At 34.6% G+C, this 22,484-nt stretch overlaps 2 protein-coding genes across 5 annotated transcripts; one reads left to right on the top strand and one right to left on the bottom strand.

The window, feature by feature from the left end:
* Window positions 1-4,184: 4,184 nt before the first annotated feature.
* LOC145325058 (uncharacterized) lies at window positions 4,185-22,434 on the top strand. 4 transcript variants are annotated; one of them, XM_080167882.1, is made up of 15 exons: window positions 4,185-4,400; window positions 4,987-5,101; window positions 5,406-6,035; window positions 6,443-6,672; window positions 7,137-7,231; window positions 9,181-9,400; window positions 9,944-10,006; window positions 10,402-10,493; window positions 11,491-11,565; window positions 11,965-12,012; window positions 12,394-12,484; window positions 12,842-12,984; window positions 20,607-20,728; window positions 21,618-21,744; window positions 22,158-22,434. In XM_080167882.1, exons 1-15 carry the CDS (start codon window positions 4,295-4,297, stop codon window positions 22,242-22,244), a joined length of 2,244 nt encoding a protein of 747 aa, XP_080024008.1. In that variant the 5' UTR covers window positions 4,185-4,294; the 3' UTR covers window positions 22,245-22,434. The 4 variants fall into 4 exon arrangements, with proteins under 4 accessions (XP_080024008.1, XP_080024006.1, XP_080024005.1 ...); XM_080167880.1 differs by having other exon boundaries at window positions 4,188-4,400; window positions 7,134-7,231; XM_080167879.1 differs by having other exon boundaries at window positions 4,188-4,400; window positions 10,396-10,493; window positions 22,158-22,433.
* Window positions 13,172-19,969, bottom strand: LOC145325059 (uncharacterized). Its single transcript, XM_080167883.1, has 10 exons — window positions 19,811-19,969; window positions 18,691-18,788; window positions 18,147-18,251; window positions 18,028-18,074; window positions 15,776-15,934; window positions 15,342-15,501; window positions 14,539-14,612; window positions 14,345-14,438; window positions 14,194-14,247; window positions 13,172-13,534 (listed from the first exon to the last, which is right to left on the bottom strand). The coding sequence occupies exons 1-10, from the start codon at window positions 19,882-19,884 to the stop codon at window positions 13,437-13,439; spliced, it is 963 nt and encodes a 320-aa protein (XP_080024009.1). The 5' UTR covers window positions 19,885-19,969; the 3' UTR covers window positions 13,172-13,436.
* Window positions 22,435-22,484: the final 50 nt, after the last annotated feature.

Genomic DNA, 22,484 nt, shown 5'->3' with positions numbered 1-22,484 from the left:
GGTACGCCTCTTCATTGCAATTTTTTTTGGAATATTTCTTTCACAAAATAAAAAGCTATGCATGCATAAAAGACATTTAACGTTTTTTTACAATTGCATCAAAAAAGAACATAAATCATTTTAGAAGGCCTGCTCCTAGCACCTCTAAGGACGTAAAACCAGCGATCAAGAAGGAACCAGCCGCCGCTGCTAGCAGCTCAACTGCCTCAGCTGCTAAAGTGAAGCAAGAAGAGAAGAAAGTTTCTCCAGTCAAGAATCAAAAGAAAACCTCTCCGGCCAAGAAAGGTGAGAATAATTTCAGGGATTTCAACTAATGAGCCAACTAATCAAAATTCACCAAAGACCCCAAAGTTGTGAAGCCAACGAATAAGGAAACGTTATTATAAAACTTTGGGGAATAATATAACAAACAGCCCAATGTCCCCTTTCTAATTTTGAACAAATAAGTACAGTGTACACGAAAATCATACTTTTTTGTGAGCATATGAAAAACTTTTTGAATTTAAAGGATAATCTTTTTAGATGATTCTGCTGCTAAGAAATCGGCTGGTAAGAAGGCTGGGGGAAGTATTGCTTCCATGTTTGCAAAACAGGTAAACAAAATAAAGTAAAAGAATAGAGGGGTCATGAGCTATATGTATATTTGCCCTTAGGGCCCTATCCCGCTTTTGTGTTGGGTCTTTGGAATCATTTAATAGCGTCGTAAATATAAACAGAGCCGATTCCCTCAAAAAAAAACAATTATTTTCTAGCAGATGAAAAGGGTCTTCGCTACTTGGGACAAATAGTTGTCTGTATTATACATCTATACTTATAAATTTATTGTATACACTATACATTATTTACTATCTTAAGTATGTTTCATCAAAATATCATAAAGTACTGTCAATAATATTTTGAGGTAGATATTATTTTCAAATCTTAGAAAATCAAAATAATACGCAAAGTATTTTTGACATTTTGCACATCTATATGTCTAAACTAGCGGATACGACCCTTGAGGCCTCACGGAGCACGTAAATTTTTTTCATTTAAGGTCAGCTGTATACCTAAAAAAATCGCTAGGTGGCGCTAGTTATATTTTATTTTTGGCGATTTCTCTTGGGAGTGTGGTGGTAACCTCCCCCAAAATAGCTATAATACTTCCCAGGACCTATGAGAAGCTACACCATATCGGTCTAGCGGTTAGCGAGTTATTTCAGTAAAGACAGACATATACACAGAGATCCTTTTACTTGATTATAAGGATAAGGATATTATTCTATACTTGTTTTTCTGTCCAATTTTTTAATTCGCCTCTCAAATTCCTGCTATTTGTTACAAATTGTACAATTAAAAAATATATATTTTTAAGGCAGCAACTGTGAAAGCTAAGCCACCTAAAGAGGAGCTGACCTCTAAAAATAGTCCTGGTAAAGAAAACATGGAGAATGCTAGAATTGAGGAAGAAAAGGTATATTTATACACATTCCCAATAATGATAAACAAAATTACCCCATGGGTAGATAAGATTATTTGTTAAAATGTGTGGAACCAGCTTTTACCAATAAAAGTTTTTAGTTAAAGCTAACGTATAAAATAACGTGATTATAAAACATTTGGTACCTGTGTAATTTACAGTCCAATGTCCCCTAACCGCCCTCGCTTAATTTTAAGGCAATAAGACAACAAAATATAAATTATTTTTTTTTAGAAATCTGCAGAAAAGAAGGATAACGAGACCAACAAGGACAAGTCGAGCACAGCAAAGCCAGCTTCTAAACTTTCCAAGAATAAAAAGAATTCTTCCAGCAAGGATTCTACTAAGAAAAGAAAGAGGATCCAGGTTCAGAGCGACAGCGAGGACAGGTAGAAATCAGATTAGAAATTAGATTAATTTAGAGCTAAAGAAAGATGTCAATGGGGAGATGGACTGTTATTTAATCATTGGGTAATGACCTCCCTTAACCAAAATAAATATTGTATAGAGAAATGTCCATTTTTAAGCACTATTTTAAGGAAACACAAATGGTCCAGTGAATTGTGAAAAAACTTTTTAAAAAGAAACAGTAAAGTCGATCTTTAAATATTCCCCCCTAACAAAAAATATTTTTTTGGTTGGTTTTACGAAAAAATCCTACCCTCACCTTATTTTCAATTTATTTCAAAAATAAGGGGAGGGGGGATTCAACGATCGATAGGCACTTGAAAGCACCGTTAAAAACCCTAAATTATTTTTTTTTCAGTGATAGAGAAGAAGATACTGAAAAGGCAATGTCAGAGGACGAAGCTCCCCCTCAAGCAAGGATAATTGAAAGTGATGATGAGGAGATACCATCCACCCCGCAACCTGAGACCAAGTAAGTTCGCATTAACCAACGAAAACAGTCCCCAAAGTTTTATAATTTTTTCTTATTCGTTGGCTTTACAACTTTAAGGACTTAAGTTTATTTTGATTGGTTGTTTCATCAAGTTGAGTGTTCGAACGTTTCAACCACTAATTTTAATGTACAGAAGGGGTAATTGTGTGCATCATCATTGGGGATGTACATCAATTTACTGGTCATTGTCTTATACCTTTAGATCCTTGATCGAAAAGATGTCGGGTTCGAAATTTTGTACAAAAATTCGTTATAAAAAATGCGTTAAAGGTGGTATCTACTGCCTAAATAACTGGTGCGTGACATTATTATTAAGGAAGTGAGAATGCATTGTCCCATAATAACAAACACCTAGTTCATTCTTAACATTATAACCTAATCAAACTTTGTCATAAAAAAAAAAAGTTAAAGGTGGTATCTACTGCTGTAATAACTGGCGCTTGACATTATTATTAGGAGACAGGAGAATACCTTGTACCATAATAAGAAACACATAATTTATTACATACATTATTAATCAAACTTCGTCATATCAAAGATGATAAAGGTGGTATCTACTGCTGTAATAACTGACGCTTACATTAATAGTAGGAGAAGTGAGAATGCCTTAATCCATAATAACAAACACCTAGTTCATTCTTAACATTATTACCTAATTAAACTTCGTTATAAAAAAAGACATTTAAGGTGGTATCTACTGCTCTTATATAACTGGCGCGTGACATTTATAGTAGAAGGGGGAATGCCTTGTCCCATAATAACAAACACCTAGTTCATTCTTAACATTATTACCTAATCAAACTTCGTCATAAAAAAAGATGTTAAAGGTGGTATCTATTGCTGTAATAACTGGCGCTTGACATTAATATTAAGAGAAGGGGGAACGCCTTGGACCATAATAACAAAAACATAATTTATTACATACATTATTAATCAAACTTCGTCATAAAAAAAGATAATAAAGTTGGTATCTATTGCTCTTATATAACTGGTGCGCGACATTAATAGTAGAAGGGGGAATGCCTTGTCTCATAAAAGCACATAATTTATTTCATACAATGCATAATATTTTTTAGGACAAGTCAACCTGGTAGAAGAAGAGTGAAGAAGGAAGTGGACAAGACCTACATGGATGACAAAGGGTAAGTTTGATAGAAGCGAAGCTACTACCATCATATTCTAAAATATCGATACGTCTGTAAGAGATAGATGTTATCATGATTTTGATTGTCCTGTCGATTGTCAATGATCAAGTATTAAAATGTAGGAATGTTCTTTTTAAGCATGTCTGATATATTGAGATTCGCTTCTATTGAAGCTATCCTAATGTTAGCCTTGTTATATTTTTAGCTTCATGGTGACCAAGAAAGAGATTGTGTACGAGAGTGAAAGCGAACCAGAAGTGGAAACCAAACCCGCGGCCCCCGTAGCCGCCAAGAAAGCCTCGCCACCCGCTCCAGCCGCCAAAAAGCAGAAGCTTATGGCTAGCGGCGCTGGCACTAAACAGCCGGGTATTATGAGCTTCTTTAAGAAGAAGTAAATTATGAAACTTTTTGTCGTCAATTTTAACTTTTAAAAAAATGATTTGATATTGATTATTAACATAAGATAAGAAACCTAATATTGATCATTTCTTCAATTAAAAATAATTTATCAATTATGATCCAAAATTCATAACTACTTAGATTTGAGATTCTTTTTATGTAACAGTTTGAAAAATCATTAAGATGTATTATTATTTTAGCTAATTTTAATATTACAGTACGCTTAAAACCCTAGTAATTAAAATAATTGTGATAGAAAATTGAATTAAATGTCTTATTTTTCAGAAAAAAAAGGAATTTACCAACCAAAGAATTATGTTAAAACAGTGATGATCTATTCTGGTGATTGATTAGTAAATATCAAAAATTGTGAGGGAAAAAAGACTAAAAATGGATAATTCTTTTATCCAGTCTCAACACCCTGTAGTTGAGGAGTTGTTGACGAATAAATATTTTGGCGACACCCTGTTGGTCTGTGCCAATGGACATTTGACAGGTTTTTCTACATATCTACCTACTTTCATCAACTACAAATTAAACTAGAAATTTAGCGACACGTTGATTTTTTCCCTTTTAGTTTGCGGATTTTTAATGATTGTTTCGTATAAAAGTGTTGTGAAATTCTTTATAATCTGAGGATAGTCATTTGTTTACTTTGGACTAAAAGACAGCATTTGACGAGTGATATTAAGGTATTTGATTTGACAAAAAAAAATCCAATTTTAACCAAGTAACTTGTCTAATTTTTTTGTATTGTCTTTTTTTTAGAAATATTGGGCGGTTCTTAAAGTTATTAGTCCATGATAAAAACAAATAAAAAATAATGATAGAGGGTAGTTTTTCGTGCGTTTTTTCTTACTTTAGGCTAGGGTAGGTTGGGTTATATTAGGGTCAGGTTTAGCCAGGATTAAAATAACTCCTAACCCCTCTCTCTTAAATTTTGTAACTGAATCATAATGTGAGGGGGTGTTTTGTGATCGCTACGCAATTTGAGGGAAATTATTGAATATTGTCATAAAAAAAAACATGCTTATGTTCTTTGATTTATGACAGATATGTAGAAACACCCAATTCCACCCTAGACAACAAGCTGGCCGTCGGGCTGCTGTTTCCAGCCCTGTTGACCTCCGACATATTTGCTTTGCCAATTGAGAATGTTCTACTTGTACCTGATTATACCATGGAGGAGATTGGGAGGTAACATTTCATTTTAGGATAAATAAATAAATAAATGGCGAAAACATTTTTTTGTATGGGACTACTTAAAGAGCCTGTAAGTAACACAGTGAAAACACAAAAAAAAATATTTTAGTTTATAGCAAACTTAAGACATTTTCTACAGATTTAATGTGTAAACGACATAGTTACTTAAGTGAAGGATAATTTACTTGTTTGATAAATGAAAATTGTATGTTTGTAAAAATTGCTTAAAACCTTTGTATTATTTAATTTTTGTGTTGTGACCGTTAGGGCTTTATGTTAAAAAATGGAATTATTTCAGGGAGTTTGAAAAGCTTATTTTGGGTGGCTCATTCCAACCCAAGCCTTCATCTTCATCAGAAAATTCATCAAGTAATTCGTCTGACAGACAACCTTCAGAAACATCTGGAGACAAGATGTCGACAAGATCTAGCACAGTACAATCTGTTGAAGCTGATGATAATAGTATGCCTTCTATTAATGATAGTGAGGATAGAAATAATGATGAGGAAAGAGTATCTGAGTCGCCGCCTGTGTTGGAACAAATTCCAGCAGAATTTAGACATTCATCAGTCCGGGAGAGTAGCAATATTGTTAATAGTAATAATAGTTATGATGGAGCGCCCCAAGGATCAATACCTGGTACTGTGCATTTAGCACAATATCCTTGCACTACAACTGCAACTGTACAGCACACAGCAACAATTGCAGGCCTTGCCCATGGCGTGAATGTACAGCAACTTGGTGGACACCAGCAGCCTGTAGCTGCCACCCTACAGACAATACATCCTCTGGGCAGTGTGCAGACCTTGCAGCCTGGTGGTACTATCCAGGCTGTTCAGACTTTGCATCCGGGCCAGGCTACTCCGGTCCATATGCCTATTAATAGTACAGTGTATATGACACCAGTTAATAAGCCAGATAATTCCAGGTAAGTTTCATTTTAATGTTATTTGATGTTCTTGTAAGTAGTTGCCTACGGATACGAAAATAGTAATAGTTGGATAAATAAATACTAGATCAACTAATCTATCCCTTTTTAGTAGCTCAGCTACTCTATAATTTACTTTGCCTGTCTGTCTGTAATGCTAGGTGGTAAATTAAGATAGCCTGCTGTTTTGGTTAAATCTTTTCAAACTTGGTCTGTAAGTCTCGGTCATGCTACAAAAGATAAATTAATATATTTATTTTTGGAAATACTATTTAATAATATCATATTATTATATTTAAAGACTTTATATCTGCTCTATAACCTACTTTGTCCGTTCGTCTATCATTGATTTTCTCTTGGAAATTAAATAATTTAACATCCTGTTGATGGAAAAACCCCTTTTTTAGAACTCCTCAACATGTAATGGCTGCCGGATACCAAAGTCCTTACCACACACCCAGTTACATAACCCATGAGTCCCCAGTTCACCACCAGTCTCCTGTTCATATTCAGCGGCACCATACCGCCAGCCTGCCATCTGCTGTCTACACCACACATTTCAACAACAACTTGAATGCAACAACCATTGGTGGTGGAGGTGGTGGGGGACAGTATACGCTGGTTAATAGCAATCAAGGCAGGATAAATTCATTATTTTATAAATATGAAATTCTTGATTAGTTAAAGGTAAAAAATACTAGGTAGATGTAGAGGGTTTCAACTTTATATCCTATTTTCTAAAGTATCATTTAATTTTAGTAGAGTAGGAAAGACAAAGATAAAAAATAAAGGTTCTATATACCAAGCAAAAATTGTAAACTTAACCTTTTTGCAGGGAGGGGGGAGAAATTAGTACCTTCAGTTTTATAACAACATTATATTATTTATTGGCTCAAAAACTTTGGGTTCTTTTAATTGGATTTCGATTGGTTGGTAAATGAGTAGTTTTCAAACTTTTTAACCAATTCAAAAATTTTAGTCTACTGAAGGGGCAATATTATCTATCATCATTGGGAATTTATGTATACATTTTTTTCATTGACTTATCTCTTAAAACCCTGTCTTTTGGGGACCATTTTATGATTTTATCCTTAACAGCAGGTGTTGTCGCAACCAACAGCAATGCAACCGCCGTGGTGTTTAGCCCGCAGCCTTATAATAATTCAAACAATACCACAACAACTTTACAATATCAGGTACAGTCATTATTTATAGTGGGCGCAGCTAACTTATTATATAATGGATGTATAATTATATAATGGATATTATGACAAGGGAAAAATTGTCGTCAATTTAGCTTGCTAACATGGAACTCGTTTAATGCTTAGTTCGTTCATTCAGTAAGAGGGAAGGAGATGAGGTAAAGAGGGTGAAAGGAGGGAATCGTTATTTTAGCCCGCTGCGTGTTTCACTTTATTAATCTGAAAATCTGGTGTAATATTCATTAAATAATATATCCATTTATTATGTATATAGACGAAATAAATAATTGCTATTTCATACCAAAATGTGAACACGTTCTACCAATAAAATAGCCGGATTGTTTCTTAACGTTGTTCTTATTGGCCCAAGTTACTAAAAAGGATCTGGAAAGGTAATCTTAAGACAAAGGTCGTTGAATAAAAGTTGCTGGTAGGGTTGGGCCGGATATCCGGTGTGGCCGGATATCCGGCCATTTTCAATATCCGGCCGGATACTTGATATTGAAACTATCCGGCCGGATATCCGGCAATATAATCTTTTATATTCTACAACAAAAATCTCTGTTTTTTTTTTATCTTAAATGGCTGTAATTTTCTTATTATTGAAGCTAGAAGAACAATTTTTTCTGAATATGTTTATCTTTATGTAAATTTTATATTAGAAATCTCAAAACATAAATTTTGGCGGTGGCAGCAGTACTTGGCAGCTGCCAGCCGCAAACCGACGGTTGGCAGGTAAACGGCAACGGATTTTATGAAATTGTAATATGTCATGAAGATATATAAAACAGCCTAAGTTTAAAATTTGAAATCGTCAAGTAAAAATTTGCGGTCACAGGAACCGTTTATAGATTTCTGGAGACCTGGAGGTTCAGGACTTGCAGGATTATACCTGGAACCTGAAATCGACTTGAACACCTATATTACATATGAGGATGTACGACTATAGAATATTTTAGTATTAGATAACATGAAAATGGGATAGAAAAAAACAGAGGGGGGGGGGGCAGGAATTCAACGCCACCTCCCCGCACATCCTCAAACCGTTAGGGGTTGATATTACAGATTGAGGGTAGTAATAGTTAATTAGATTTATTTGCTAAGAAGAGAGATCATTTAATAGTTACTTAATTTTCAAGTTTTAACCTTAATTTTATCCTATTATATAAAGTAGTAACCTTTTTTTGTCTGTAGCAAAGGATGTCGCTAACCGCTAAACCGATATGGTTCTCCTTTAGAGTGAAGCTTCTTATAGGTCCCAGGGTGGTTTTAGGCTGTTTAATTTTTATAAAAAAATTGTTGTAAGGTTTTAAGTTATTTTTCTGCACTTTCATGTCCCTTCTAGTATCCTTAGATACTAGGGACGCAGCCGCTAGTATAATATAAAACACCAGTTTATGAAGAAATTTTTTGCGGGTATAGTCCCTTTCGTGGCAACGCCCCTTAAGGAGCGATTATTCATATTTTCACAGTAGCTCTCCTCCTTTTTCTAGTCCCTCGCGGGGGACTCTAACCTTGCGGGGCCAATTGCCTAACCCTGCGGGGCAATCACCGAATCAAATATAACCTATTAAAAGCAATTTTTTAAATACAACGAATCGCCCCTTAAGGTGCGTTGCCACGAAAGGGACTATATTCTTTTTTGATACTTTAATATGAAGTAATTTGGCCGGTTATCCGGCCGGATATCCGGCAATTTGGCCGGATAACCGAATATCCGGCGTTTGCCGGATATCCGGCATTTTAAATCAGCCGGATATCCGGTATCCGGCCAAAAAAATATCCGACCCAACCCTAGTTGCTGGTTTAAAAAAAGGGACGTTATACTAAAAAATCAGACTATAAGCTTCCAATAAACGTTTGTCTTAAAGTTTTCCCTTTTAAAACATATTTATAATTAAGATAAGAGCTATTTGTAGACTATATTTTCTGAAATATTTTAGGAACTTGGGACAGTGCAACCTTTATCAACGAACGCCACAGTGCACAACCTAGTACATCAATCAAGTAGTGTACATAGTATAGGCTCTACGCAGTACAGTAATAGTACAGAAGATATTACAACCTATACAAACTTGAATTATGACCAGAGCGGACCAGGTACACCTGGAGGACAAGAGCCAGCAGAACAGGAGTATGTCTTGCCAGATAATCATAGTCAAGGTAAATCAACATATTGTTTTTTCAAACTTCCAGCAGTAATGTGGGGCATTTTATAGGTTGATAATTTTGGTTTCTGTACTATAGGAATAAAGTATTGAAAAAATGTTGAGGTCTACCATGGTCTTGACAAAAATGTATAACAAGTTGCATGAGATTATTAACCATCAAATGATTTAGATAGGTACAAAAGTGTACCTAGGTACTTAAAGGGGTGGTAAACTGTTTGATTAATGTACTTTTGAATTTTACACCATTTGCTGATATTTTGCCTTGTTATCTTATTTTGCACTTTGAACTTAACAAAACATTTGGTGATATTTCTTCAAAAATCGCCATTCATTTCCAAGTTTTTTTTCATATAAAACCATGGTGAAACTTATAAGTTAATATAAATAATATTAAACAGAAACCTAGTATATTCACCAAAAACTACTCACTGTTGGAATGTGCTTAGAACCACTTGCTCTCGTTTATGCATACTGCATACCTACTAACCTAGTCATCTTTTTTTTTTAAATCTTAACAAATTTAAAATAATTACAGATGGAGAGTCGGAAGTTGATACTGAAGAAATACTTATTTACAAAGAAAATCATTTAAATCAAGGTAGACCTTAAAATCTTAACCTTTTAATTGCCATTATTTTTTATTAGTAGCGAAGTACATGTAAATAACATTCAAAAATATGCATATTTTGTTTTATACGTTGACTTCTAACTCTTCAACAAAAATATATATATTTTTACCTGTCCAGAGACAATTGAATCTGGTGGAATGCAGCACCTAAACCTGGAGGCCTAATCTAAATTTGTTTTAAATATAGGGAAACTACATACCAAAAGAAAACTTTTTTTTCTTCAAATAACTTACCTATCATCTCACCCCTAAGACAAAGCCTGTAATCACTGTTTACACAAAAGTGTCAGAACTCCCCCCCCCCCCCTCCCTTATCTTTATATATTTTTTATCGCCAAAAAAGTTATATTTTATTTTAGTATCAGTACGAAATGGTTATGGAGAGTCGAGTGATATGATGAAGGATCCACAAAATTTAAATGATGATGATTCTATTGTATTTTATCTAAATGACCAGGTAGTTTTTTTTCTACTTTTTTATACGCCCCTAGAATCCTCGGTATCGGTTTAATGGTTTGCTAGATCCTTCGCTACAGACAGAAAAAAAGCTTACTTCTTATAACCAATTGGATTAAAGAGGGTCATTTTTTTGCACATTATCCGTAAAGTTGTGTGTAGCATTTTGCAAATGCGTTTATTTAGTAAAACTGTTACTCATTTTGACCATATCTATAATACAAAGTAGAATGATGTCTGTCCGTCCATCCGTCCGTCCCTTAAGATCTCAGTAACCACTGAACTGATTGGATTCTACTCTTCAGGGTATATACCTATTGGTCCTGTGGTGGTTTTAAGCTATTTTCTTGGGGGATGGGACACCCCCCCCCCCGAAAAAACAATCCTGGTGCATGGGCAGCAGCACCAGAATTTTTTTTAAAAATTACCTCATGGGGCAAAGCCTCTAGAGGCTAGGGGCGAAGCTGCTATTATTTATATATATTAAATTGTAAAAATTTAGAACATTATGACCAAACGTTAACACACAGCTTTACGGATGATACGTGAAAAAGTTGCCCTCTTTTTCCATGAAGGAATATCATAGTTTTGGAAAAACTAATAATATTGATCCAAAGTTTTCTAGTCACATGTTTAGAGTTTTGAAGCGAAATAGTTTTGCTTCAGCTAGAATAAATATTTTGTTTTTTTTTCTAGGGAAATTTCTCTATGAAGGGTGGGGGTACCCCCCCCCCCCCAAAAAAAAAAAAAAAAAAAAAAAGTTTCAAACCTTCCTAGGATCTTTGAGAAGCTACCCTGTAAAGGAGAAACTGATCGGTTCAGCGGTCAGCGAGATCCTTCTGTTCAAACATACACACATTCAGACATCCTGTTATAACACTTTGTGAATGTGATATGAACAGAAGTATGTAATGATCAATATTGCACCTCTCAATTCATAAACAAAAATAAAAATAAAATATAAACTTGTACAATTACATATTGGATTTTTTTTTCAGGATTCTAGTAGTTCAACTGCCAGTAATTTGTATAAAGCAAGTACCTCAGATAATTCCAGAGTTAGTTCTCCTAAGGTATGTTATCATTGCAACTACAAAAGGCAGATTTTACTCATGAAAAAGTTTGGAGAAAAGATTAATAAATTGTTTATTGTTATATACCTGTGTTTAGTTCCCCATCATTATCCTTATGTCTTAACTGAACTAGTGGCTGCGCCCTTAGCATCTTGGGGCTCCTTACTCGAAGATTTAAATAATAGCCTAAATCCTTCCTAATACTCAATCTAAATCTGAACAGCCTAAAACCGTCTTGTGGCCTATTTTAAGCTTCCTAAAACTGAGAACTCCATCATTTCAGTAGGTAGTTAATGAAATTTAAGCTTTAGACAAAGAAACTCTTGCTACTTAATATAAAATCTAATAATTTCAAGACTATAAAACTCTTCTTTGAAATAATATTTCTTTTTAATTTAGAAGAAAAGTGTAACATTCAAAGAACCAGTAAAGGCTGTTAAATCTAAGGTATTTTAAAATTAAAAGTTTTACAATTATTTTTATGTTTGTTAATAACCTTAAAATATAAAAGCCAGTATAGTGGTTTTATGATGAAAGGAATATCTCTTTTTTTCTTTTTTGGAGGGGAGGGGACTTAGGTATCTTTAGTTTAAAAATACTTTCTCACATTCTTTGGCTAAAAACTTTAACGACTTTATGCGGATGGCTTTAACCCTGCTATAATTTTCCAAAATAACCTAACCTGACCTGAAGTACCTAATAAACAAGCAAAGGGAAAACTATTCTTCACCCACTTATTTTCAATTAATTTCAAAATGATGTATAGGGGGAGGGGGAGGTTATACTTGATAAGGCACTTTGATTGAAACCGCCATAATTTTTGTCTAGGGTCGACGCTTGCGAACCAAGAAAGAGTTGCTGCGGATAGAAGAATATGAGGATGAAAACGTGACAATGATCAAAAATATAAATGAAACAGGTACATATACCCACAACTAGGGTGGGGAGGGGATGGGTTCAATTCTCGGCCAAAACTGCGACTGCTGCTTTGTCAGATGCAGGATATTTTCTTCTAAGTGTAGATGAATTCATTAATCCAAATGAGGCTCAACTCATTACCATACACAATTTGGACTTTAGACAAGGATTAAGATTGGGGATGGCTTCTAATTACTGCACCTGCCCATTGTCTTTTCCATTAAAGTTCCTGATTTTACGAAAATTGGAAACAATGGCCAAATCTCAAAGAAAAATTATTTATATTTTGATATAGATTTCAGGCATGGTCTTCTTCAGATAGGGATACTAAAACTAAAAATTGTTTTTTTTATGATAGAAACTGAAACAGAGGCTCCAGTGTTGGAGGATAGAAAACCTGGAAGACCGAAAGTGAAGCCTGTAAACCCTTACAAAGTAATGAAAGCAGAGGAGGGAGGAATTACCAGGTTCAGGAGAGTCTCTGCCCTTAATGTAGATAATGTAAGTTTTTAGTTTAAGCCAAATGAATTAAAGCGCGTTCAATTATCAATAGGTGCGCGGCCAACCGAAAGGTTTCTTAAACTATTAAGGTAATAAAATAATCCCTGCTCTGGAAGGATATAAAAAATCTAGCATTTATAAACATATGTAAAAATAATTGGATATAAAAAGAAAATAGGAAGGTTGCTAAATTATTTATTGAAAATTAAGAAGAAAATATAAAGATCAATCTTAAAATTTTTTCATAAACAAAGACACACTAGATAAAATTCATTTAAACACATTAAATTAAACCTACAGATATACTTCAAAGTCAACATACTTTGCTTTTTGGAATTTCTATTAATTGTTGGAAAGTTTGACACATTGTACTTTAAAGTATATGTAAAGGAATGTAACCTCAACAATAAAAAGTTTGTGAAGTTCATTTATATGGAATTGCATTGGAATTGTTAAAGATGATTAAGATAGTAGCTGGCAGTCTTGATAAAGGTTCCATCTTCTTGTCCTGTCTGGTACAATGTGCATTCACCAGGATTACCAGCATATCCTGAAACAGATTTGCATTTCATATTTTCTGTGGAACACTATTTGTAAAACCAATTTAATTTTAGGATCTACTGCAGTTCACGGTAAAATATTGCTGGTAACGAATATTGCTAAAAATTTATGAATTTAAAAGGCTGTTAGCTGCCAAACGGCTGAACATACAGATCATACCCGAACACTGTTTTAAGCGTCATAAAAAGGCCTACAAATAATCTGGAATAGACATAAATCAATAATGCATAATTATCTCACAGTGCAGAGAAATGTGCGAAAAAGGCCTATTTTACGCGTTTTTTCTTCAGTGAAGCTTTCCCTGTGCATCATTGGATCTTGGCTATTCCAGATTATTTGTAGGCATTCTTATACCGCTTAAAATGGTGTGCGGGTATAATCTGTACGTTTAGCCGTTTGGCACCTAGCAGCCTTTAAAATTTATAGATTTTTAGCAATATTCGTTACCAGCAATATTTTACCGTGAACTGCAGTAGATCCTAATTTTATAACCGATGAAATTAGACTTCTCGCTTTAATATTGCAACATTAGCGCTAGTAGCTGATTCTTTAAATTTTTGTATGGTGTATTTCATTATAAATGATTGGCTATTTCTAGCATTAATGTGATCAGAAAAAATCATTCAAAGGTATTTTACAGAAACTTACCTCTATAATATGTGTCTGAGTTAATTGACCAGGTCATCACACCTCCAAGTTGCTCTGAAAGTAAAGTTACAATCAGAATTGAACTGCGATACAACAAAAACAACATTTCTTTAATGGTTTTACTTCAGATGAATTGCACAGAGTAGCTTACCTGCTTTTACCCTTTCAACTCCATAGACCAAATCAAGAGTATCACAGGGCTTATGGTCATTGTCACGCTTCCCTTGAATATATCCCCACACAATCTAAATTTAAACTATCAGTTTATTTAATACCTTTGTAGCATTAGTTTCAAAAAATTATTACTAGGAATAAGGAAAAATTTAAATAAGTATGATTTTTTACCTTGCTCCTAGGAATACCCATTTCAATTAGATACTTCAAATATTGATCACATGACCGAGACATCATCACATAGTCTAAATAGATTGTATAAAGTAATTAAATTTTGATTATAAAGAGGAGGTAAGTTGTGCTCAAATTCCAGAAAGGTGTAAGTAAGCTTCCAGTCAAAAGCGATTTTCAAGTCTACATATATGAACAATATGTAAAAATAGGCATAATATTGATCTTCCTTGGTAATTTTTCATGTGAGCTCGCTTTAAATGCACACAATAACCTGAAATATATCAGATTTTTTAATGAGACTACAATGCCAGTTCTTATAATGTTTGGAATAAGTCTTTGTGATCCACCGTTTGACCACCAGCTGCTTTATAAGTAAACTAAGGCATATTTTTCTTGTGGATTAGTCTTATATTCATTAAAATCAGCCTGTTATTTTTTACCTTGTAGATTTTTTTCTGTTAATTTTGCGGATTTATCATCACTGTATATCATGAAATGGTCAGTTGTTTGCTGCCAAATACTTTTTATTTTACGAAGATAGCTCAAATATTAAGGGAGTAATAAGCGTTTAAAAAAAAAACAGTTTATGAGGGACACCCTGTATATTGAAAGAATGCATAGTAATATTAAACACATATTAAATAATAATTAGACTTAATAATTGCTTTTCATTGGAAGTTTACTCACAATTTTACGGAATTTTTGTACAACCTACCTCCCCCTTTAACTGTTTATGCTGAATTCAGTATTGCCAGTTAAGTACATGATAAGTTTGTTCACGATTATAAAAGCAACCTCACCTAGGTTTTCATATGTTGCCATAATCACATTATAGTCATAGGGGTAATAATCTCCAGGGAAGGTCAACGAAATTATTTTGTTTGGCATCAATTCTCTCAAGGTATTTATGAGATAAATAGGATTTTCTGGATGTTCACAAGCAGTGTTCCAACAAGATTTCTAAACAAATATTCAAATTTGAAAGTAACAGTGGCTGTTTCTTAACATTTAATGCTTATGCATAACTAAAGACATTAATGATTACATACATTGTAATTGATGAGGTAAGGCAATGCATTTTATCAAACTTATTAAGAAATGTCAAACAAATCTTGTAGTCATTATAAGAATATTGGAGGATAACTTTTTCATGAACTAATTGGTTTAATAATGTAGATAAGGTAAAGTTTAATCACTGCAGAACACAGTTAAAAACTGAAGGGCCAATACTTACAAAAGTAAAGTCAACTCCATCTAGTTCATAATTGTCTATTAGGTTAGCAATTCTGTGTATCAAAAAGTCTAGCTCATCTTGATTAAGATATTCTCCAGGGATGACAGCATTTTCCCCACCAAAAGCAATTTTAACAAATCCACCAGCATCATGAATGGTCTAAACATATTTTTGAATCAAAATTAAATTTATACATAACAATACCCAGTAGTGGGTCTAAAAGCCTAAATTTGCTTTATAGAACCCGAAAATGGGCCTGTTAATAGTTGAGTCCTATCTTTTATTGATTTTTCCAACTGCAAAGTAAAAATTTAATTACAAGTTTCAGTTTGGTAATGCAACCATTTCATAATCAATCACAAATGGCACTTAGAATCCGAATTTCGTTATGAAACTTGGCATGAGTAATCCTTGGTAGGTCTATTTTCCCCTAAATTGAAAAGCAATGGCTGGCAGCTTAGCCGTTTAGCCATTTTTGGCTAGTTTCAGGGCAAATCCTTCACAAGCCTTATCTATTCATCATACTCTTGGCAGGCCACTCCCAGAATTTTTCAACGGGTTCTAGCCGGTAGCTACTGGTACTAGAAATCTAATAAATGTTTTTTGGTATTCATTCACATGAGTTAAAGTAAAATATGCCCTCACCTCCTCCTATGCCGACGACCTTAACTCCTTCCACTCCTCTCCTGACATCCCCCAGTCAGTTGAATCCATCAACTCCCACCTCTCCTCAATCGCTGACTGGGCCTCCTCCAACGGCCTCTCCATCGCCCCCAACAAATCCACTGTCACCCTCTTCACTCCCGACCGCAAACACCAATCCAACCTCCATCCTCAAGTCCAAATTAATGGCTCCACCCTTCCCCTTGAGAAAACCCCTAAAATCCTTGGAGTTACCTTTGACACCTTTTTCAATTTCAGTTCCCATGTCTCCACCATTTCCTCAAAAATTTCCTCCCGCCTTAGAATCCTCAAATGTCTGGCTGGCACCAAATGGGGCCACCAGAAGGAGACCCTCCTCACCACCTACAACACCCTCCTCCGCCCCATCACCACCTATGCCTGTCCTGTTTGGTTCCCTAACACCTCCAAAAACAACATTGACAAACTCCAAGTCCTCCAAAACCAAGCCCTCCGCATCTGTACTGGTTCCACTAAAAAATCTCCTATCAGCCACCTCCACCAAGAAACCAAAATCCTACCAGTACGGAACCACCTTTCCCTTTTATGTTCCCAGTACCTGGCCTCCTCCCTCCGTCCCTCCCATCCATCCTTCCACAACGTCACAACCCCCCCTGGCCCTAGATCCAAAAAATCCACCCTTCAATCCATGTTCCTTCCTACCCTACAACCTTTTCTTTCACCCGACAACACCCTCCTTCCTACAAACTACAAATCCACAATCTCCAGACTCCACACCTCTGCTGTTACCCAAGCCATAAATTCCTACCCCCCAAATCCTGTCCTCAACCACGCCCCCCCTGACATCAACCCTTCCGAGACCCAACTTCCCAGGCACTACAGAACCATCCTCTCCCAATTAAGATCCAACTATTGTCCTAAACTCCAAAGTTACCTCCATTCCATCAACGCTTCTCTTACCCCCAACTGCCCATCCTGTCCCGCCAATCCTACCCCAGAAACTGTCCAACATCTCTTTTCCTGCCCAAATAATCCCACAAATCTCACTCCTATGGACCTTTGGCAAAATCCCTCCCATGTAGCTGCCTTCCTCTCCACCCATCCAAGTTTCACTAGTCTTCCTCCCCTCCTCCGCCCACCTCCAGAGCCCCCACCATAAGCCCCCCCCCCCCCCCCCCCCACCATCCTTCTGATGACAACCTGGACCGGAAACGGACAAAGAACAGCCAATACAACAACAACAAAAGTTAATTTCTATGTAATCAATGACAGATTTGCTCTAAAAATAGCCAAAAAAACGGCTATAGAAATGAGCCGTTAGCTGTTACTTTTCCAATTTTTTGTTCGATTTAGGGAAAATAGACCTAATAAGGATTACTCATGCCAAGTTTTCTAGCAAAATTCGAATTCTAAGTGCCATTTGTGCATTGATTATGAGATTGTTGCATAAACCCCCTCCCCCCTTTGCCCAGTTTACAAAAGATTTTTTGAGGTCTACCAATTCTTTCCTCTGGTTAACCCAAACTTTTCACAGTTCTACATTAGATTTCCATAGGTCAACTTATGTTGTTTGGTTAACATTTTAAAAAGACTTTTATTAGTGGATTTACCTGAACTGCTCTGCGAAATGCTTCATTGTTTTTCATATCTGATAAACCTGGAATATAAAAGATATGTATGTTTGTATGAAAGGGGTATATTACGAATATTTAAATAATGTTTTAAATACCTGGGGTAACACAATCTGGTGATATATCACAAGCAATAACTTCATCTTCTGTTGCATCAGCATTTCCAAATGCAAGATTAATCACATTAAATCCTCCGACTGCTCCTAAAAAGATTTTATAAATAGAATAGTTTTCATGACAATTTATGCCTTTTTAAAATGAAAAAAACAATGCATACCTTTAATTGTCCTCTAAATCACCTCAATATTAATGAAAACTGTCCAAAAAAAGAACCATTCTTACAACCAAAATTAGTAAGTTAGAATTTAGAATGGAATTATAGTTTGATTTCTTATTGGCTGATTTAGATAGTGTGTCTCTAGATTATTTGTTGTCTTTATTAGCATAACAAACAAACACACCCACATGGACAGACACACTCATTTTGGAGACCATCAATTCAGAAGTCCCCAAGGCCATAGAAATTGTTAGAATAATTTCGAATTGGTGGAAGTAGTGAACAAATAGTTGCCTATTTTTCAAAAGGCATAAAATTTAAGTAGTGACAACATGTATAGTTTTGGATAACTAGTATTCACCTACCTATAGGTACAACAGGCAAGGTTGAGAGATTGGAACCATAGTTATTGTGAGTCTGATCCCATGATTCCCAGTAAGTCTCAACATGGGGCCTTGAAATCCTGAAATGGGCAATTTATTTATGTTCATTAACATTATATAAAGTAGTTTTATGTATGTAAGTGTCATAATTTCTCACCATAAAAAGTTTTAAATGGCTAACAAAAGACAAAAAATATAACGAATAATAATAAATTGAAAAAAATAAAAATAAGCTTTAATATAATTTAAATATAAATGTACATGGGGTTATATTCTTCATTTTTTCCCCGGCTGTTTTTTTACCCCTCCTTCAATTTTTTTCTATTTTTGCCCGCAAGGAGGGGGAGAAAAATGGAAGAAATGTTTTCAGAACTCTCTATTTTTTTATTTTCACTCCATCACAAATTTTGTATTCCCCCTACCCCCCCTTTTTTTTGTAGTGGATCCCGTGCAGAATATTCAGAATATATGCAGAATGTAATAAGGGGGGGGGGGGGGTTTAATGCAACCATCTCGTAATCAACGAGCAAATGGCACTCAGAATTCGAATTTCGATCTAAACTTTTGCATGAGTAATCCTTGGTAGGTCTATTTTCCCTAAATCGAACAAAAAGTTGGAAAAGTAACGGCTGGCGGCTCAGCCGTTTAGCCGTTTTTTGCCTATTTTCAGGGTAAATTCATCATCAATTACGTAGGAATCAACTATTTAAAACATATTTTTAGTTTAATTCATGTTAAATAATAGCAATAAACATTTTTGAAACTTCTAGTACCAACAGATACTGTCTAGAACCGTTTAATAGCGTTTTGGAGTGGCAACGAGAATAAGGTGGAGATAGGTTTCGTGAATAATTTGTACTATAGATATCCAAAAAATGGCAAAACTGCTGAGCCGCCAGCCGTTAGCCGTTACTTTTCCAACTTTTTGTTCGATTTAGGGAAAATAGACCTACCAAGGATTACTCATGCAAAATTTCAGATTTAAATTCGAATTCTAAGTGCCATTTGCTCACTGATTACGAGATGGTTGCATTAACCCCCCCCCCCCCCTTAAATAAATCTATGAAATAGGTTAATAAATAAAAATTAAAAATTTTATAACCTTGTGACAGGATCAATAAGTGCTGAACAGGACAGAAAACATCCTGCAAAGATGACAAGTAGTAGCAACTTCATTGTTGCTAGCAGTACAGATTGTAGACTACAAAATAAACATGTTAAACCCTTCACTATTTATATCAAGTCTTATCTTCTAGTTACGTAGACAAACATTGAGGAGTTATTAAATAATTTACATCAAAATTTTGAGATTATGGCATATTGACGTCTGTCTAGAAGTAAACAATTATGAAATTAGAAATAAAATAGAGCAAAATAATAATATCTGAGAAGGATATGTTTTTAAATTTTATGGCCTATAATTATGGTCAATGATTATTTTTCAAACAAGGATGACAGCATTTTTAAAAGCGAAGCTGTGAAACGGTAGGATTAACGAACATTAACACTTGTAAAGTATGGTAACTGAATAAGCAGAATATGAAAGTATAAGTCTTAACAAAATTGTAAGAAAATTTGTTGCAAAACTGCTTAAATAATGTATTCTGTATACTCACATTTTTAGTACTTTATTTTGAAAATGCTTCACCTAATTATTACAGGAATCACCAGGCCAAGTTAGTAATCGATAGAACAAGTCGTAACATGTCTAAATTAATAAAAATATCTGACCGTTACGGACGGGCGGACTGACCCTAATTATAGAAAATCTTCGCTTTAAAAAAAGAGTTTTACTAAAATAAGAAAATAGGTATTTTTTTACACAGAGATTGGAAAAGAAAAGATATCATTATGTATTCATCTTGTGATAGAAAGATATTTATATTTGTTATTTTTAGGGTAAACACAAGTGTACAGAGTGTAAGAAGGTTTTAAGCTGTCAAGGTTCCCTGAACCGACACATGTTAGTGCACACTGATGGTAAACCATTCAAATGCAAATACTGTGACAAAGCTTTCAGGTCAGCATAAAATTATTTTAAATTTTATCAGGGAGGAAAGGGATAATCTATTCCCCAAAGTTTTATTATTCGTTGGCTATCAACTTTGGGGACTTTTATAAATTATGATTTGTTCGTTCATTAGGTTGAGTGTTCAAACTTTTCAACCACTAATTGTGTAATTGGGTAAATTTGTGTATTATCATTGGAGATGTACATCAATTGACCGGCAATTGTCTTATCCCTTTAGATCCCTGACATTTTATATATTTCCACGCTGTGATCCTGGATGTTGAACGTTGAAGTAGCTGTTCCTTGTAAACTTGTAAAGAATTGATATTTTTTTTAGTGCATCGTATTATAGAAAGATTTCCGCAGATATTAAAATGAAAATTATAGGATTTAAACTAGTTTTGCTAACCATGAGGGGCCGAAGGCTCGATCTAACAAAACTGGTATTAATATTATGATTTTATATTCGAAGAAAACTAACTATAATACGATAAAATTCATGATTTTCAGTATGTCTTAGAACCGGTTATTAAGCCGGTTCGAAGCCATACTGGAAAGTCATTCAAGATTCCAAAGAAAATCTGTCCAAATAAAATTATATTTTTGCCTTTAAACAAAACTTTTATACGGCTGTAAATGAGGAGAAAGGCAGAGATCTAGAGGGATAGAACAATAGCCGATAAATTAATGTACATTCCCAATGATCAGAAACAAATTATCCTTTTTGTAAAACAGAATAAGTGGTTGAAACGTGTGAACACTCAACTTAACAATCCAACCAATCAAAATTCATTAAAAGTTATTATAAAACAGTCCATTGTCTTCGCCCCCCTTTGTGGTAATGTAAATTTTTCCATGCAAAATTGTAAGTTTTCATCAAATCAAATGTTGTGTTTAGAGAGAAATCTAAGTTGAGCACCCACGAGCGAGTGCATACAGGTTCGAAGCCATTCCCTTGCAAACTGTGTCAACAATCATTCAGAACTGCCACACAAAGACGGGTTCATATGTTTAGACATACAAAGGTTAGTCCTCTTGTATAAAGAAGTAAGGATTTTTTTGTCTGAAGCTTAATATCTCAATAACTAATGAACCGATTGGGTTTTCTATTTTAGTTTTCAGATTTTAGTCTTGTTATGGTTTTAAGCTATTTTTAGCCAATCTCAATCCCTTCAAATACAGAGCTCATGGATGATAGTGGCGTAGCCACTAGTATAGAATATATTGACAGGATTAAAATTATCTGTTTGTCTGTCTGTCGGTATGGAATTTTTAAGGCTTTTTCCATCGAACTTTAAAATGCAGTAGAGCTTTGATTGGAACGCATTTTTTTTGACAATTTCCCTCAATATAAAAGGTGGTTTTGAGGATTATTTTATGATAGGTTTAGTAAAGGTTTTAAGATCCCCGCAGGGCTTAAACTGTTTAAATTTTTCAGGATAGTGAATGGAAATGTGAAACATGCAACACCGCCTTTGCCCAAAGATTTCATCTTAATAGACACAAAAAGAAGAAAAATCACTGAGTTTATATTTAAAGATGCAGGAAGATATATTTGTAGTGATGAGTCGGACTCTTAAAAACTTAGGGTCGCTGCATTGCTGCCTCACCAAATTTGTTTTTGTGAAAAGTCCTTCAAAATCATAAAAAAATCTACAAAAATTAAATAAAATAATTACCCTTCTATGATATTATTTAATTTGTGTAGATTTTTATTGTGATTTTGAAGGATTTTCTCAAAAACAATTTTGGTGAAGCAGCAATG

This window comes from Acartia tonsa, chromosome 7 (genome assembly GCF_053477335.1).
Source record: "Acartia tonsa isolate MP-2025a chromosome 7, ASM5347733v1, whole genome shotgun sequence".
Classification (NCBI taxonomy): domain Eukaryota; kingdom Metazoa; phylum Arthropoda; class Copepoda; order Calanoida; family Acartiidae; genus Acartia; species Acartia tonsa.
The sequence above is the reverse complement of the archived record's forward strand: the minus strand, read 5'-3'. Positions and strand labels throughout refer to the sequence as shown.

What these genes read in the sequence shown, in the direction of transcription:
- LOC145325058 (XM_080167878.1), top strand. Translation starts at nt 4,295, where the DNA reads ATGGATAATTCTTTTATCCAGTCTCAACACCCTGTAGTTGAGGAGTTG. An exon ending in AGAAAATCATTTAAATCAAG is followed by an intron (nt 10,007 to 10,395) that starts GTAGACCTTAAA and finishes ATTTTATTTTAG; the next exon opens with TATCAGTACGAAATGGTTAT. An exon ending in CCAGAGTTAGTTCTCCTAAG is followed by an intron (nt 11,566 to 11,964) that starts GTATGTTATCAT and finishes TTTTTAATTTAG; the next exon opens with AAGAAAAGTGTAACATTCAA.
- LOC145325059 (XM_080167883.1), bottom strand. Translation starts at nt 19,884, where the DNA reads ATGAAGTTGCTACTACTTGTCATCTTTGCAGGATGTTTTCTGTCCTGT. An exon ending in CTTATTGATCCTGTCACAAG is followed by an intron (nt 18,789 to 19,810) that starts GTTATAAAATTT and finishes TGCCCATTTCAG; the next exon opens with GATTTCAAGGCCCCATGTTG. An exon ending in ATGGAGTTGACTTTACTTTT is followed by an intron (nt 15,502 to 15,775) that starts GTAAGTATTGGC and finishes ATATTTGTTTAG; the next exon opens with AAATCTTGTTGGAACACTGC.